At 46.1% G+C, this 17,687-nt stretch overlaps 1 protein-coding gene across 1 annotated transcript; it reads left to right on the plus strand.

Annotated features, from left to right (window-relative positions):
• Window positions 1–1,273: 1,273 nt before the first annotated feature.
• Window positions 1,274–15,855, plus strand: LOC120812212 (large neutral amino acids transporter small subunit 1-like). The gene is made up of 10 exons (XM_040168023.2): window positions 1,274–1,992; window positions 3,369–3,494; window positions 9,652–9,757; window positions 10,077–10,121; window positions 10,246–10,369; window positions 10,995–11,098; window positions 11,209–11,305; window positions 11,427–11,576; window positions 12,519–12,696; window positions 12,775–15,855. Exons 1-10 carry the CDS (start codon window positions 1,458–1,460, stop codon window positions 12,828–12,830), a joined length of 1,521 nt encoding a protein of 506 aa, XP_040023957.1. The 5' UTR covers window positions 1,274–1,457; the 3' UTR covers window positions 12,831–15,855.
• The last annotated feature ends 1,832 nt before the right edge of the window (window positions 15,856–17,687 follow it).

Here is a 17,687-nt window from a genome sequence, read left to right on the forward strand (position 1 = left end):
GGTGAGCTTATGCGTTTGCCAGTCAACTGAGTCATGCTGCGGCGAGTCCCTTGAACTTCTCCAGAACGCTGATTAGAGACGCCGTGTGTGGAATTTCTAAAACCACACACCGAACGCCTCTGTCCACAATCCGCCACCTTGTTCCTCAGCACTTCTTTACCGAACATGATCACGTACTCTCAAGCATTAAAACCATCAAATGTGCATTTTTCAGCAGCAGAAGGTCTATCCTCACATTTACTGTATAAAAAACTACAGAGAAATGTGAAAATCGGCACATTGAAAGACATTTATGTTCAAGAATAAATTCATTATTATCTTGCTGCACACTTCTATTGTTTTCCAGTATTTGCTGAATCTCAGGATTTAGGGGGGTGACTTCTCTTTAAAAGATGTCTTGTGTGTATGGTTTTAATCTGGTGCACAGGTCATGGCTTTGCATTGGGAATTCCCTGTGCATGGTATGCATTTGCTTTCTGCTGAGGTTTAGTTGAACTGGTTATTCCAATATATCTGTATGTGAATCTGTGCAGGGCGCCTCTCAGCAGGCCGATGCAGAAATATGCTTCAGTCCCCTGCAGCCCTGAAGTGAGGTGACGCGGTTTAGGGCGACAGCTGGGAGATGTTTCCTTCATGAACGCACGTGTCTGAATCATGATGTTGGCTGGGACTCGGCGATCATGAAACACGGAGGTCGAATCTTGCATATCTCTCAACAGATGGTTAACAATCAAAAAGGAATTACCATAGCAATGGCATTTCACTTTTACAATTTTAAGCCCAGGAGGGATGCTGTTCCTAAATTCCTTTTAATGCAATAACAGAAATAAAATGCAGGAATATACTTGTCTTTTTTGTTTGACGTCTGTTGAACAACTGAATTTTGCCCGTGCGGCAAAATGACACAATATCCGGGTCCCTGAATGCAAAGTGGCGGCTGTGGATAATAAAACCATCCGAAATGATTGAGTGACACCCTTTAGGATGGAAACCTTTTGTAAATAACAATGATGTTCTGGATTCCCATTCTTTTCTGTCTCTCTCTGACAGAGCATCATGAAACAGGTCCAGCTGGTTCAGGTGGCTGACTGGGAGGTGGGGTGGGGGGGGGGGGAGCATAGCCACCACTTCATCCGTGTTTCTATACAGACCCAAAAGGAAGCAGCTGCAGGTGGCGGTGGTGAGGTGTACCAGGGAGGCGCAGCATCGCCTTCCGCCGCTAGAGGGCGCAGCAAGGCACGAATGGCGGGGGGGTGGGCTTAAAGACGTAAAGAGGAGGCCGGCTTTGACGAAGGAACAGAGGAAAGCGCACCGCTCTGACACATTGTGGTCTCCTCGTGGTTGAGCCCGGCCGGCATCAATCCTCCGACGGAGACAAGAGAGGCGGCTACAGCGGGAAGCTCCGCGTCCCCTCCTCGCGAGAGAGACACGCAGACAGGCAGACGGAAGGAAGGACGATGTCGGTCTTAAAGAAGAGAAACTCGAGCTCCTCGGCGGACAAGGAGGAGGAGGACAGGCAGCTCACGGAGAGGATGCTGGCCGCGGCGAAAGGGGACCCGAGCGGAAAGGGAGGGGGACAAGGGGTCGTCCTGGAGAAGAACATCACCCTGTTCAACGGCGTGGCGATCATCGTGGGCACCATCATCGGTTCGGGCATCTTCGTCACGCCGACCGGCGTGGTGAAGGAGGCCGGCTCCGTGGGTCTGTCCCTGGTGGTGTGGGCGGTGTGCGGCGTGTTCTCCACGGTGGGGGCGCTCTGCTACGCGGAGCTGGGGACCACCATCACCAAGTCCGGGGGGGACTACGCCTACATCCTGGAGGTGTACGGCTCCCTGCTGGCTTTCCTCAAGCTGTGGATCGAGCTGCTCATCATCCGGCCGTCGTCACAGTACATCGTCGCCTACGTGTTCGCCACCTACCTGCTCAAGCCGCTGTTCCCCGACTGCCCGGTGCCGGAGGAAGGGGCCAAGCTCTTGGCCTGCCTCTGCATCCGTGAGTAGCTCTAATTGAGCCGAGCCGAGCCACGCTGCCGCGGAGATGATGCAACCGTTGGTCTAATCTCGCGCTAATTGTTGGATTACGCGCCTTTAGGGGACGTTCACTGTAATTCAGTTTTTCATATTCGATCCCTGTTCTTTATTTATATGTTTTTAACATTTCTCCTTCTGTAATAATTGTTTATTTAAATGTCTGGCGTTAACCACCTTTTTAATATGAGGGGAGGGGGGGCCCTGGATTTGAGAAAACAAAAGAGAATATAATAATGTATTTAGTTTGTACTTTTACTGTCATACATTTAACGCATCACCCAACGCAGGACTTTAATGTGCTTTTAGTATCACTAAATGTTTCTGTTGATTTATTATACTTAATTAGCCGTGTAAACTCCTGTGCGTTCCACCGGTTTAACAAGATTAATGCTGGATTATTTGCTGCTTTAACTTGTTAGCAGCAGTTTGGGGTTGCACGTGTTTTTTTTTACTGCCACATACAAATGTGACCACCAGTCACACAATGCACCTGTATCTGAATACATGATGACACTTAAACACATACACACACACACTCACATAGGTTTTGTGTATGTAAGTGTATGTGGGCCCCGCCAATAGCATCTAATCTTCAGATTGACTGCAGGCTAAATCCTATTGTGTTTGTGCGTGTGTGTGTGTGTGTGCGGTCGGTCGGGGTCCTTGTCAGCCTGAGAGCCAAATCTCCATCCATAAACACACATCCATCTAAAGTCCCATCGGTCTATTTCAGTGTGAGATATTCTTCCATCTGATTTATATATGTGGAAATTTGTGTAGCGAGAGACATGCACACAAGTAATGTGTGTGTGTGTGTCCCTGTACTGTACTCAGGCTCCCGCTTTGTCTCGGCCCCTTTAACACAGAGGCTCATTGTGCTCGACCTGATTAAGGAGCTTCCAAAGGAACCTGCTGCTTTAGTTAATCACTTCTGATGCGGCCCAGGGTTCAGGGGCCACGTCAACAACACCATGAGTGTGTGTGTGTGTGGGGGGGGGTTACCATTACTGTACATGTGTAGCTAAAAAAAAAGCGGGGGTTCACAGCGGGAAGTGTTCATTCAACCGGTCTGTGGATTCCTCTCCAGTTTCCCAGCATGCTTTTTAGTCGCCACGGGCACGCACTCATGCACGCGCTTCTACACAACCTCAATTTTGAGTACAAATTGAAAGGGGTTTTCGAGAAAACAAAGGCCATCAAAGACCTCTGCGGGAACAGTTAGTTCTCCGTGTGCCCGATGAGAAACCCTCTGTTGAGTGAAGCACTGCGCTGGAAATAGCTGCTTCTCGAGCACGCCGTCCCTCACACTCCGTCTCTCTGTCTCTCTTGTCTCTGCAGTGTTCTTGACCTTTGTGAACTGCTACAGTGTGAAGGCGGCCACCAGGGTGCAGGACATCTTTGCCGCGGCCAAGCTCCTGGCTCTGGGGATGATCATCATCATCGGCTTCGTCAAGATCGGCCAAGGTACTTTTACACGTGCACGCACACAAAGGGGGCTGTCCGAGGGTCTTCAAAGGCCTATAAACAGCCTCAGGGCTTCAATGAAATCATCATTGCATCCTTTATCAAGTACTTTCAAATTAAAGTGTATTATTAACATTTCTCTGTCCCAGAGATGGCAAGAGCTAAATACATTTTTTTTTACTGGGAACACTTATTCATTCAGCATTTTATTATGAAATTAGATTCCCATACAAGGATACGTGTGAGTTACAGGCAGAAGTCTCTATTTATAGACCAATGCTTTGGCACCTCTCCAACAGAGGAGCTATAAAGTCGGTTTGTCTCTCTTTGAGGGCCAGAGGCCTTCGGGCCGTTCAGTAATCCATCCATGGGTTAATGCAACAAGGTGACCAGGTTGACACCAGTAGGCTCATGGTTTTGGTTAAAATAAAGCATTCTTGCTCAACATCCCTTAGACTTATTGGTCCAATGTGTGTACAAACCTTTTAGGGGTTAATCCCCTATGCAAATAGTTTGTTTGTTAATGGCAAATCCGTTGAAATGACAGTTGGCTTAAAATACACGCAGCACTCATCCAGTTGGTTTAGTAATTCACAAAGGAAGCTCACCACGCAGTCCGTGCCATGTGGCGTGAAACAGGAAGTGGTGAATGTGACTTAAAGTTTTCACTCATCTCCTCCACTGTCATAAGCTGACACCCTCCTACCCGGGTGGATGATAGGAAATGCAAATGAGTTCATCGCAGGCATTTCTTCCACAGTTACAGAACGATGTGATCTGTTGTCTTTTTTTTTTTTTCTTTTGCGGTTTGCAGTGTGTTTGTGTGAAGCTCATTTTACCGAGACAACCACATTGCATCGTGTAAAACACAAAAGATCAAAAGTCAAAAACAAAGAACATTTATTCATTAAATCCACACTTCTTATCTAATGAATCATTAAGGAAATTGACTTTTTTTTGTCCACCTTTTGGCTGAATCCACCAGCCTCTCAATAGATAAAACATGAAAGCCTGTGTTTCCTTTGGTGGGAGCCCTGAGCTCACCTATGACTAGGGGTGCAACGGATCAAAAAACTCACGGTTCGGAGCGTTTCTCGGATCAGAGTCACGGATCTGATAATTTTTCGGATCAGCAAAAAAAAAAAAAGACAAGACAAATAAACATTATTTTTGTCTTTTTGTTTATTAAGACTTTTAAATTATTAAATTAAAATACAGTATATAAAATCAACTTAAAGTGCACAAGGCATAGTATCTTCTTTTTAACATAATTATTGAAAAACAACATAAAGTGCAACATAAAAGGCATATCTCCTTCCTTTAAACATGGACCAATGACCACCATTAATAAAAACACCTTAAAGTGCAACATAAGAAGGCACATCATCTTCCTTGAAACATGGATAGTGAAATAAAGCCTAAAGCCATGGATTGTAGAATCCTTGTTTTCAGCGGCAGGATCATTGACACAGATGGTGAAGTTTCAGTGCTCAGCAGAGAGTTTTGAGTGGTTTAAGCACCTGGAGGACCTCATCTGCCACTCTCATGTCATCATCAGACAGGGTGATGATCTTTGACATTTTTCTTCAGGGTCTTCTCGGTCAATGCAGAGTGTATAGCTGCCTGCTGCTCCAGATAACGCTCCAACATATCATAAGTGGAGTTCCACCTTGTTGGGACATCATGTATGAGCTTATGAGTAGGCAGCTTTAGCATTTCTTGCTTTGTCTTAAGCACATGAGCAGCTGTTGTGCTTCAGTGAAAGTCGGAAACCACCTTCCTGATCCTCCCAAGGAGGCGGTCCATCCTATTGACTGAGATTCCCTTCTGTGATGCCAAATTCACTACATGTGCAAAGCACCCTATCTGTGGGCCCAGTCCTGCCTCATTCACTGCATTTATTTGATTTTTGGCATTATCAGTTGTGACTGGGATATTACTAGTACTGGGCCTCTTTATCTCGGACTCTCGTAGAGGGGGCGTGTCTGCAGCACCGGACTTCTCATCTCCCAGTCTGCTGTGATGAAGTGAGCGGTTACGGTCACTTAGCTCTCCGTTCCCCTGGACGTCCACCCGTCTGTCGTGAGCGCAACAGAGGATGCTCGGTATAGTTCATCCACAACTTTTTTCTTCTCCTGCTCATAAAGATCTGGCACAATCTTTTCGCTGAAGTGGGTGCGCGACGGGATGTCGTAATGTGGCTCAAGCACTTTCAGCATGTGTTTATAGCCCTCGTTTTTCACAACTGAATATGGCCTCATGTCTGCACCTATAAACACACCGGTAGCGTTTGTGATGGCTTTAGTCTGGTCTGATTGTCCAGCAAGGGGCTGCTTAAATGCCGCGGTGATACGCGGTTGTTGAGCAGCTTTAGTTTAAGTGTCCCTCAATACAGCATGATGGTAATTTGGTAAATTATGATCCATCTAGAGTCAAAGAAGCCACTGAGGTTCAAAACGGCAGTCGACAAGCCGTTGGGTGAGGTCGGCCTGCTACGTTCTACGGCCATTCTTGTTTTGCACGTTCCTTCAGGAGTAGTTTTTTATTTACCTCCTGGAAGTCTTAAAATATCTCAGTCTGAGATCCTGCCTTTTATATCACCGGGATCAAACAAATCAAGACAATGATTGTAGAGTGAAGTCTCCATCCAAGTTCCGACCTTCATCTGGCACGCACACGGTGGGTGGTTTGAGCAGAGGTCAGAGGTTGCAGGCCTCGGAGATGGAGCCGAGGGAGGAGGCCATGGAGTGAAGGTGGGTGTGAAAGAGAGCGTAGGTACTTTGTTCAATGGCAAAGATCAGTAGCAGAGGGTTGAAGGAGCACAGATCAAAGTGAAACCTGCTGCTGCTTATGTGTGGAGCTTTGTCCCGTCAAAAAGGGACCCAGTTCTCACAACCGGGGCCTCTTCTCCTCCTCCGGAGACGCTTCAGAAAATAAGAACACACAGGTAACGTTAGAGGTGAGATGGATTGACTTCATAGTCCAACGTGATGGAAACATGTCTGCCTCTTCAAAGACGACCCGAGGGGGTGCGCTACGTACTCTAAAAACAACTATATGTATCAGTGACTGGAATTTGTCTCACTAAAATACATTGTCCTACTTTTGTGGTAATTACTGTGTTTTTTCATTACATGTTACATGAAATGTAACGTTCCGCCCCTCTCGTACCCGTTCGGGCGTGCAGCTGCACCGCGAGGAGTAAATCCTCTCATTCGTTCGCTCTCGTCCTGCACCGCGTTCAGCTGCTGGCGTTTAGCCCCCGCGGCTCCCCCTAAAGCTTTGCCGCTGGCACCTTTTCATCCCGGCGCCTCTAATAACTGTTTATCTGAGACTCCTCCGATTACCGAGATGGAGGCAAAGACGCAGCGCGTGGCTGCGATTACATCGACACATCCACCACGTCCTCGCCAGACGCTGTCTGCTCAGTCGGTGGGGGGGGAGGGGGGGGGGGGGGGAGTTTACCGAGGGGTTTATAGTTGTTTTTAAGAGCGTGCATTTATTGTTCAACCGGGCCATCTAACGTACTTTATAAATAATGTTGCTTACGTTGTTGAATTCAATGGTGTTCTTCGGCCATTTTAAACCGCAGTGTTTTGGCGGTTTTGTAGATCTGAAGGAACCCCTCGGCCTCTTGTTTTATGTGCTCGGGTAGAGATGCTGTAGTTTCCATCCTGTCATCATAGGGATTAGTTGGGGTGTGTGTACGTTGACCTTTTGTGGCTCGTGAAGTCAGACTGCCTGCATCTCGGGTTAGAGGACGGTGTGATCTGATTGGCGGTGGTGAGATCTCGCCCTGCTCTCAAGAGTCTGATCTGATAGTCCGGCAGCTATTTAAACGTACATCTGATTTACTTCAGTTTCCTTATATGTGGGGATGTGATTCCCAACAGCGCCGTCTCCATCGAACATGTTTTATTTAGTAAATAAAGAAACACAATTGTATACTATTACATAACGTTTTTTGGCCTCGTGTAAGGTTCTCAAACCGTCTCGTTTATCTGGTTTTCTGAAACCTGGAGAGCTTTGGTCATTTCGCTCTCAGGACGAAGACCAATCCATAGAACGTAACGTGATGTCAAAGGTTTCTGCTGCTTATTCTCTCCTTTTCGTTGCTCGTCGAGTGCAAAACAGTCCTTCTGTCAACACAGTAGGACTGTTCAGTTCGTCAGATTGGACGATGTGGGAAAACCTCGCTAAGGATGTCAGGAGCTTTTTCAAATGGATCGTTAGGACAATTTAAAGGATTGTTTTCAAAAAGGGCGCTTCAGGAATGCAGTTTCTTTTTCAAAAAGTGATGGAAATCGATCACTAACCTAGAATAAAGACTTCAGTGAGCAAGTCATTGGACTTTTTAACTAAAATTGGCCAAAAGTTTTATTCAATAAGGATCTTTTTTTGTGTGTGTGTCACTGCCTGGCACTGGTCTCATGTGACCAGCTGAGTGTCTGCAGACCAGTGTTGTGGAAAGTGATCCGGTAGAAACAGAAGAAGAAAGAAAGCTAGCAGTGGGTTACGGTTGAAAAGTAGAATTTTGACACAACGAGAATTACAGTCGGACATATTTGCGTTTTCCCGCCACAAATTCTTTACTATGCAACTCTGAACGAGTCCTCCACTTATAAAGTGTGTGTGGTGTGTGTGTGTGTGGTGTGTGTGTGTGTGTGTGTGTGTGATGAGACAGACTGGCCTACGGCGGGATTTCCTACTGCGTCATCAGCCTTTTCTCTGCCACTCCCGTTGCCTAGCAACCTGCTTTGCTTCACAGTGAAAGCCATAAACCCGAGAAAAGGTTATCATCTTATTTCATTTCATTTAGGCAGATATTCTTCCCCTCCGGAACACTATATATCTCAGGCTGAGAGAAGGACACTTTAAATTCTGTTAAAATTAGTTAACCCATCAACTTTGATTTAATTTCCTCTGCCTTAAGAGTGTAATATCAATCAGTACCATAACGGCAAACACACACACACACACACACACACACACACACACACTTCGTTCTCTTCAGCTTGATGCTGCATCCTCCTGACTCCATAAAACACAATCAAATGTAAAGTTAGTTTATCATCACACCACAAAACGAAAGGAGCAACTGTTTTCACGTCTTATGTGTTCTTCAGAACAGAACATTGGGTACCAACGTCCCGTAACTTGTGTGAGTTTTAAAGTGAACTCCCGCGGCCGGCTCACATGCCTCCATCCTGAATGATTTAAATCTTCATCAGCCGTAATGCATGCTGGGATATGCTCGGCCGCAGAGGATAGACAGATGTGTCCTCCAAATCGCCTCCTGGCGGGTGCGTCCCTCGCCCCCCTTCGGAGGAGCTGACGTATGGGACAGCAGACTTGCGGTCTCATGAGACACTGCATTGATTCATCATTACAAAAAACGTTCATATCGGCCAAGCCTTCCTCAGTCTGTTGATTTCAATAGATGCACCTACCGAATAATTGCATACACGATATTTGACACCCAACAACTCGAACCAATTGGGCCTTTGAAGACTCCCCAACTCACTCAAACCAACCAATGCAAACCTTTTACCGCCTCACTGAACAAGCCATGAGGAACCTCCGCTACATCAACGTGAGCTTAGAAATGGAGCCAACCAGGACCCGGAGACCCCCGGCACAGCTCCACAGCGCTGAGCGGCCGCGGCGGCGCATCGGGCAGTTTAGTCAAACGAAGGTTTCTTAAATCGGGCGCTTCCCACGCTGCGCGGCGGCTTAGCGCTAACCCAGCACTGCCCCGGGCTGTTGGTTTAGTAACCGTCGCTGTGTCTGAAAATGACGCTGTGTGTGCGCGTTGTGGGGAGCTGCTTCGTCAGGAATGTGGCCCTCGGGACCAATGTGCCGTGACTCGGCAAGAAAAACAGCAGATAAATTTGATAAAACACTAAAAGTTGTTTGATTCCGTCGTCCGGGTGCCTCTCTGGGCGTCTCAGGCTTCCCCGACTCCCTGATCCACATACCGAGACAGATTTAAGCCCCGGCTGTCTGCTGTCTGCTGGGAAGGCGCCATTGTTCCGCTTTTGGGGTTCTCCGGACTGGCTGCCTGGGAAAACGCGCCTGTGGAAGCAATAATGCACACAGATGGATTTAATTTGTCGCTGTTGTCCTAACCTAGTTGTTTCTCCCCGTTCCTCTGTAGGTGACGTGGATCGCCTGCTTCCGGAGAATTCTTTCGAGGGCTCCAAGTATGAGTTTGGCAGCATTGGACTGGCGCTTTACAGCGGCCTGTTTGCTTACGGTGGCTGGTGAGTTCACGCGGCTGCCCACCTGCTCGCTGTCCGCCCTCCAGTTTTAGGCATCGGGCAAATTCAAATGTTAACCCTGCTGAGGTAGCGACTCCTAATGGTGCAGGGATGGAAATGCACTTTGTTAGTTTTGATTACGACATTCTGTAGATGAGTTACATGATATCTGTTTATCATACAAGTAAGACTGGGCTGAATTTGCTTCCCTTGTGGATCAGTGAAGATAGTGTTCATTGTCTACTGCGGAACAGTTTTATTCGTCCAGTGTGCGTTATATATTTTTGGCTAAATACGACGTCTCTGCCTCTCCCGCTCACAGGAACTACTTGAATTTGGTCACCGAGGAGATGATCGAGCCTTTCAAGTGAGTGTTGGCGACCCACTTGTGCTCCGTTCAAGATCAAATACGGACTAGTTTGCCGTGAGCGATCAATCGTCTCTAACTAAGACTGTGTGTGTGTGTGTGTGTGTGTGTGTGTGTTCCTCAGAAACCTTCCCCGGGCCATCATCATCTCTCTGCCCATAGTGACGGTCGTGTACGTTCTGACCAACTTGGCCTACTTCACCACCCTCTCCCCCGAGCAGATGCTCGCCTCGGAGGCTGTGGCTGTGGTAAGTGCACACACTCCAATAACTGCTTTTATTTTCTTAGAGCCCTGCTATTTACTTTATTTACTGATCCGAAAACCTCTCATATTATAACCGATTATAAACGTTTATTGATCCGCAGCGGGACAATTTGGGGCGCCCGCCCTGCAAATAAACAGAGAAAGTAAGCTCCAAATTATTACAGGTGTATATATATTTTAAAAACTTCAATAGAAATACGCATATGGAGACAAAATTGCAAGCTAAATTGACAGTAGTTTGTCAGACCAGCCAGTCTCCATTAATTTAGAGATATAATATGATAAACGTCTTCCATTTTTATATACGGTATTATGTACGTTATATTATATAAAAAGGTAGGAATGTAATATAACGGGACCACTATGGTAGAACAAAAGTACACTATGATATAATACAGGTATCGTACGTGAGCTGATTCTTAATTTTTTTAAATGCAAGTATATATTAATAGAATCTATTCTAATCTATACATGGCATCCTGTCTGATAATCCAGCCCCACAACAGTGGAGCTCTGTGGCTTCCCTCTCCATTTGCTAATATTCAGAGAAGTAGATGTTCGGTGAGCGTCGGCCTCATCACTGTTACACCCTCGTGTGTGTCCTGCAGGATTTTGGTAACTACCACCTGGGTCCGATGGCGTGGATCATCCCCGTGTTTGTAGGCCTGTCCTGCTTCGGATCGGTCAACGGCTCTCTGTTCACTTCATCCAGGTAACACACACACACACACACTCACAATAAAGGAAAACCCAAAAGCGTTTTAATGTGGCGACTTTCCAACCAGGTTGAGGTAAACCTCCATGTCTTTCCTTCCCTCTCAGGTTGTTCTTCGTGGGCTCCCGGGAGGGTCACCTGCCCAGTCTGCTGTCAATGATCCACCCCACCCTGCTGACCCCGCTACCATCACTCATCTTCACTGTAGGTCCTCTTGTTTTTCATTTGGCAGCGATGTACAGTTACGAAGCATTTAGAGTGATGCTTCCGTGGGATCTGTGCAGGCATAACGCAAACAAACTACACCATTCTCTTCTCCCACCAGTGCCTGATGACGCTGCTCTATGCCTTCTCCAATGACATCTTCTCCGTCATAAACTTCTTCAGCTTCTTCAACTGGCTCTGCATCGCCATGGCGATAATCGGGATGATGTGGCTCCGCTATAAGAAGCCAGAGATGGAGCGGCCGATCAAGGTGGGTCAAACAACGCCGCGGATGTGAGAGTCTCACTTTGTCTTTGTCCCCGTCTCCTCCCGCCAGAGTTAGCTTTAGCAATGAGAGACATTTTCTTTGTCTCATGCAAAGAGAAAAGGATCCATTCAGCTCAGATGAATAGAGACTGGACGCAGATTAAGGGAGAGAACAGATGCTTGTCAGAGTGTCGAGGGGACACGTGTGTGTGTGTCTGAGGAAGTGCACTATGCCTTCTGACTAGGACCATTGTGTCCTTTTTGCACTTGTATGCTAGTGTGTGCGGAAGTGTATACTTGTGACAAAGTGAGGACAATTTAGAAATGTGAGGACATTTTGGCCCGTTTTAAAAGGTCACGACTTGGACAGGCATTCAGGTGTGATGGGGTCCTCACAAAGATAAGAGTGTGTTACTGTGTTTGCCCATAAAAGCCTCATGGCTGCCATGACTTTGCTCATCCATCCGCTTACACAATGTTATTTGTCGGTCAGAGGCGGAGTCTGTCAGTGAAGTGAATGGCTGTGTGCGTGTGTGTGCGTGTTTGACGGGACACTGAGTGGTGGGACAGTGGTGGCACTGTCTCTTTGCTGACCTCCGCCCCTCTTTCACTGTCCCGCTCCATCCTTTTCTCCTTTCTTTGTCTTGTCACATTCCTGCTGTTCAACCCGCTCAACAGGGCTCTGAAGCTTCTTGTCGTGCTCAACTGTAGACCCACCCCCTTTTTTAAACGTCCAATCAAATGTGACTATTCTTATTAAAATCCCTCCCGTAACTACACCGTTCGAAAATTTGCCTTTGCTGAGGAATGCGTCACAGGACAAAAGGTGAAGATGCTCAAACCTAAAAGGGGAAAACCGTCTCCTGCACGGGAAAACCTATTTTTATAATAAACCACCGTTTCCTCCACTAGGTGTGTTTAAAGTGTTTTTATGTCTTCCCTGCAGGTGAATATTCTGCTGCCCTTGAGCTTCGTCCTCGCGTGCCTCTTCCTCATCATCGTCTCCATCTGGAAGACCCCGGTGGAGTGTGCGATCGGCTTCGGCATCATCGCGACCGGAGTCCCCGTTTACTTTATCGGCGTGCGGTGGCAGAGAAAACCCAAGTGGATGCTGCACAGAATCTGTGAGTGCCGCGCCGCTTGGATCATCGGTTAATCTTCACTTGACATTGTGTTTAATCGCCTCTCGTGTTAAATTGCAGTCTCGACCACGGCCTTGTGTCAGAAGTTGATGGAGGTGGTGCCGCAGGCGACCTAAGAGGCCTTGACAGCCATCGGGCTGCACAAACTGTGACCTCTGGGATCTGACGTCACAGCTGATGGAGCTTTACCGCTGCTGACCTTGTTGACCTCTTTCTATCTCTCTCTCCCTGTCTCTCCCTCACCCACACACACACTCCCACCCCGTCTGCGGGGTGCTGATAAGGACGCGACAGAGACACGCTCTTCTTCTTTTCTTGTGGACTATTTTTAGTCACTAACCATCCCTCGTAGGTCGTAATGCAATCTTTTCTCATGCTGCATTTCAATGAACTGTTTGGTTTGATTTCTACTTTTGTTGTTTTGTCAGTTGTGAATATATTCATGTAACAAGTCCTCCCTTATTGGAAAGATGACGTACTCAGCAAATTGTGCCTTTGGTGGCAAATGTGTGTCAAGTCTAAAAGCTACTTTATTTTGTCCAAAGAATCGGACCCTTTTGGTCCGGCAGACATCGCGGTTCTTAAGCTCTTGTTGGGAAGCTTTGTGGTGTCGGCCGTTGCTGATTGGCCAGGACCCCCCCCCCAGCGTCTCTTCTGTGGAGTCCCTGTTGTTGTTTTAAAGTCCACCGGGCTGCTGGAAGGAAGGGAGTGAAGTTCATTGGAGACCTTGCTGCAAGATGTTTTTGTTTTTCTCCCCATTTGGCTGTAGCCAGCAAAACTCCTCAGAAAATGGTGGAAAAACCACAGAAAGGAGGCAGAAGTCTCCTCAGGTGTGTGAAGCATTGCAGACCAGTGAAGTCTTTAAATCACCACGTGGTTAGCGTGACAGAGGCGAATTGTGTGTTTGTATTATGACCATCGGTGGAAAGTGGGTCCAGATTTTAAGTATGTGCTATTTTCCTGCTGTTTGAGTTTTCCAGGTCAGCGATCTAATTTTTCCTGCCGGGGATCAATATATATGTGTGTGTGTGTGGGCGCTCTTGTGAGCCAAGCTCAGCGCCCAATTAGATCGTCACACTGAGGGACGCCGCCATGCTCTCCACATGTAAACACCCGTGTTCAACATTCACATGTGTTTTTTGTTTTACTTTTGCAAACACTGTTAAAAAAAGCTAATGCTGTTTCATTAACGTCGGCCCTCCTACAGCGACGGGCCGTCTCTGTGGTTGTTGCCATGGAGATGTAGGCGGGGTTAATATGCATGTGTATGAAGTAGAACCGTTTTAACACTCCAGCCATCGCACTAAGCAGATGGGAGAACTAACCTATGAAATAGGACTGTAGAAAGTTTATTTATTTATTTTTAGGTTGTTGTTTATTGTCATTAGTCCCTCAAATTTGTTTACATTGCATTTAAATAAATTCTGAGGTTTTTTTTACCTTTGTGTTTAGTCACTTTTAGTCTTATTTTTTTTAAAGTTCATTTTCCTTTTTCAAACTGGACTAAATTCCAACTATATTCACCCCAAAAATACACACAGTAGAGGTCTTGTATTTAGTTGAAGCTGCTTCTAACAGTATTTCCATATGTGAACGGGTCAGACAACCCCAGTGTTATGCAATCTTTCAGCTCATTGTTTCTGCTTTCGGCCCTCAGATTCACTGTTTAGAGCCACTTCATCCATACAAATATACATACAAACAAACAGGAAAAACCCAGAGTGCTACCTGAGCAGCACCAGACAGCGTTCTGACAGACGTTAGCGGCCAGCTGGTCAACGTGGTGGAACGTTTCACAACTCAAAAGAAAAGTGAAGCAGAAGCATCACAAACTCCGTATGTAGAAATAGGCGATTCCTCACAAGCTAAATATACTTAATATGTCCATTTTGTTTACATCTGGTTGCACTGTCCTCAATTGTCCGGAAAATTATAATACAGTTTTGAGGAAAGTGAGCGTAAATACTTTCAGTCTTCAGTGTGAACACATATGTTTACGTTTGCCACTGAAATGAGTCGGGACTCACAATGACTGCACCAACTGTCAGATATGTTAATAACGAGTTCCTTATTGTGAGCATAAAAGGTCCCATCTATTCCCCTTAATGACTCATATGTACAATCATTAATGAGCAAAATAACATGCCTTAAGACCGTAACTAGCTGCGATGTCGCTTTCGGGCTGAAGCAGCCGCCAGCGGTGTGCTTTGTTTAATCTGAAGAACGGTGTTGGTCTTTATGTGTTCTGTTTGCCGTTGGCGGCTGTGACCGTAACACGTGTGTGTGTGTGTGTGTGTGCAGCGAGTAGTGGAATGAGTATGTACACACGGTCAAAAGGAAGGAAGAGATTTTACATTCGTTGTGGCTTTGCTTTCTTTTCATATCCTCTCCAACTATTCTAAAACATCACCTTGCTGCGCTCCTTTACGGAATGGTATTTTTTGGCATAACTTATTTTTGATATCTTGAACGATGCATTTTTCTACGTGGACGCTTCTCTATAGATGCTCTTTTCTCTCTCTGCAGTGACCAGACTTTACGCTGTGTACACAGGTGTGCAGCTGCCAAAATGTCGCCTTTGTACATGTGTTAAAGTGCCTCTAATCCAGACGGGAATGCTTGAACTGTAGCAGAGCGAGGAAGCCACGGGTCAGCTCGCTCGCCGTGCTGTGTATCTGCTAAGTGCTTCTCTGTTGTGCTTCCCCGGCTCTTCTCACATTCCTCCTCTTCTGGTAGCAAAATGCTGATACTCGGGTACTTCGGCATAAAAGGCGCGATCGCATGCAGGCTGCTTCAAATTCCTGCATCCCATTTGCATCCCACATGTAGGCTGTAACTGAATGGACGTGTGGAGTCGCATTTTCCTGCAATGATGTTTTTGGCTGAAACGCAGCTTGTTCTGCATCCGTTAGGGGTTTTGTTGTACAACACGATACTTTTAGAAACTTGTAAAAGTAGCTTTTTAATTTGTGCAATGTCTTTTTCTGTAGTTCCACATTGATTTAATAACCACACTAAAACTGTGATTGGAGCTTAAAATGTTGCCGCTTTTATCTTTTCTTAGTCTCCTCCTGGTCTTTCCGTGTACTTTGTATTTTGTGTTTTCAATCCTGGAGAATAAAAGGATCGATGAAATAACAACTCGACTAAGTTTCTATTATAAAATCGTTTAATTTTTCACTTGCAGCCCTTTGAACGTGTCGAACAACAGGCTCCTGTCAGGCTGGTTGCTGAGGTAAACCTTACACACGGATGTTCACAGGACCAAACCAGCTAATCCTCTCAAGTATTCAGACCGTGGGCCAGAGGTGGGGGACTGATCCCAAGTCACTTTTACAGCCTCGTGATAAATTCAAGGTATGAGGACAGGAAGGTTAAACACCAAACAACACAGAGACGCAACTTGAACACGGACTAACGAGGCCTGGTAGCCTTATGCGGCTGCACCTGCACAAGCACAACAGTGACAGGAATTTTAAACTTCACAATGTGGCCATTATTTGGCCATTTCGAGCTTAGTAGCGATTCAGGTGCTCGGTCAAGCTGTCCGAGCTGCGTTACCATGGAGCCTGACTGTCTCGAACTGCGACCCCTGGAGATACGTTTTGGTGTGACAGAGGAGTCTATAACATTCGCTTACAGGATATATGAAGGATGTCAAAAGTATTCAGCAAATAATGTTAACATGGAGCCCCGTCTGTTACTGTGAGCCACTGTCTTTCCTTTAGAGTTCCCTCAAGTCGTGGAGGTGCGTTGCATTTGGTACACAAGATCCAGAGACAAGGTATTCAAAAGCTTTAAAACCTGAGGCCGGAACATACTGATGATGTGATTGGTTTTTCCAATCCCACATTTGGCTCTTACAAGCAGGTTCAAAAGATAAAGTCACCCAGTGCTTCACCCAGTGATGAATCAGAACAACAATGTTGTCCCAGGGTTTGGTCTTTGTTCAGTGTGACAATCATTAACAGCAAAAGCAGCATGTGTATTCATTCTACTTTTAGCTTCGACGTTCATGATTTTTTGCTATTTTCATCTATAACTTCTCCGATGGTGAAGTAGCATCATGACCCCACATTGGGTTTTCGACACTTGACTTGAGACTATATAACCGCAACAACCTTTATGTGAAAGAGTGTTTTAGGAAATTGCAGTGTCGTGGAGGCTGCTGCAACATTTCACAGAAAGGCCTGAAAAACCTGTCTGTTCTGAGTAGGCGAGGTGATCGTGTAGGATCGTGGAGGAACACCGCGTGCGTGTGTGTGTGTGTCTTTGTTTATAGGAGATAAAACATAGAAATCTACATCTTGATTTGTTTTCTCTAAAATAATGTCAGACAAATTCCTCGTTGATTTTATCAACCCACTTTGGGTTGAGTTGAATCTGTGCAGCGCGCCGTTTTCTTGGTTCTTTGGCCTCCCAAAGCCAGCTGGGCAGCTTGAATGAACTTGTGCTGCAGATGTTTCCAGGACATCCTCAGCTGGCGGGAGGGGGGGGGGGGTGTTTTACGATAGATCCTGTGATACCCTTTGTCTAGTAGTTCAAACCCCTTTATGAAATAGGTTCTATTTTACATTCCTTTCGTTGCATATCCGACCCGGGACTGACGGTGGGCTGGTTTTGTCACAGCTTGTTTTTTCGCCCCAGAGATCACAAACATTCCCTCAATCCGTCCTGCTGTACTGTCTTTGTGTGCTATGTTCTTTAAGGTGTCTCTCTGGCAGGTGAGAGCAAGCGGACAATACGTGAATCTTTTTATGTTCTGGCTTACGCCTAGTTTGATAATTCATTGTACATACGTGGAAAATGTCTAGGATGATACGACAGATAAATCCTCATAATTTTTCTTTGGTTAAAAGGAGGCATAACATATTAAGTTAACTTTTTATATGTATTTCCACTTGGTAAAAAAACATTACATTAGTAATACAAAGAAAATAATTTCAAAAATAAGGGTAGTAAGGGAGATCAGA

This window comes from Gasterosteus aculeatus, chromosome Y (genome assembly GCF_964276395.1).
Source record: "Gasterosteus aculeatus chromosome Y, fGasAcu3.hap1.1, whole genome shotgun sequence".
NCBI lineage: Eukaryota > Metazoa > Chordata > Actinopteri > Perciformes > Gasterosteidae > Gasterosteus > Gasterosteus aculeatus.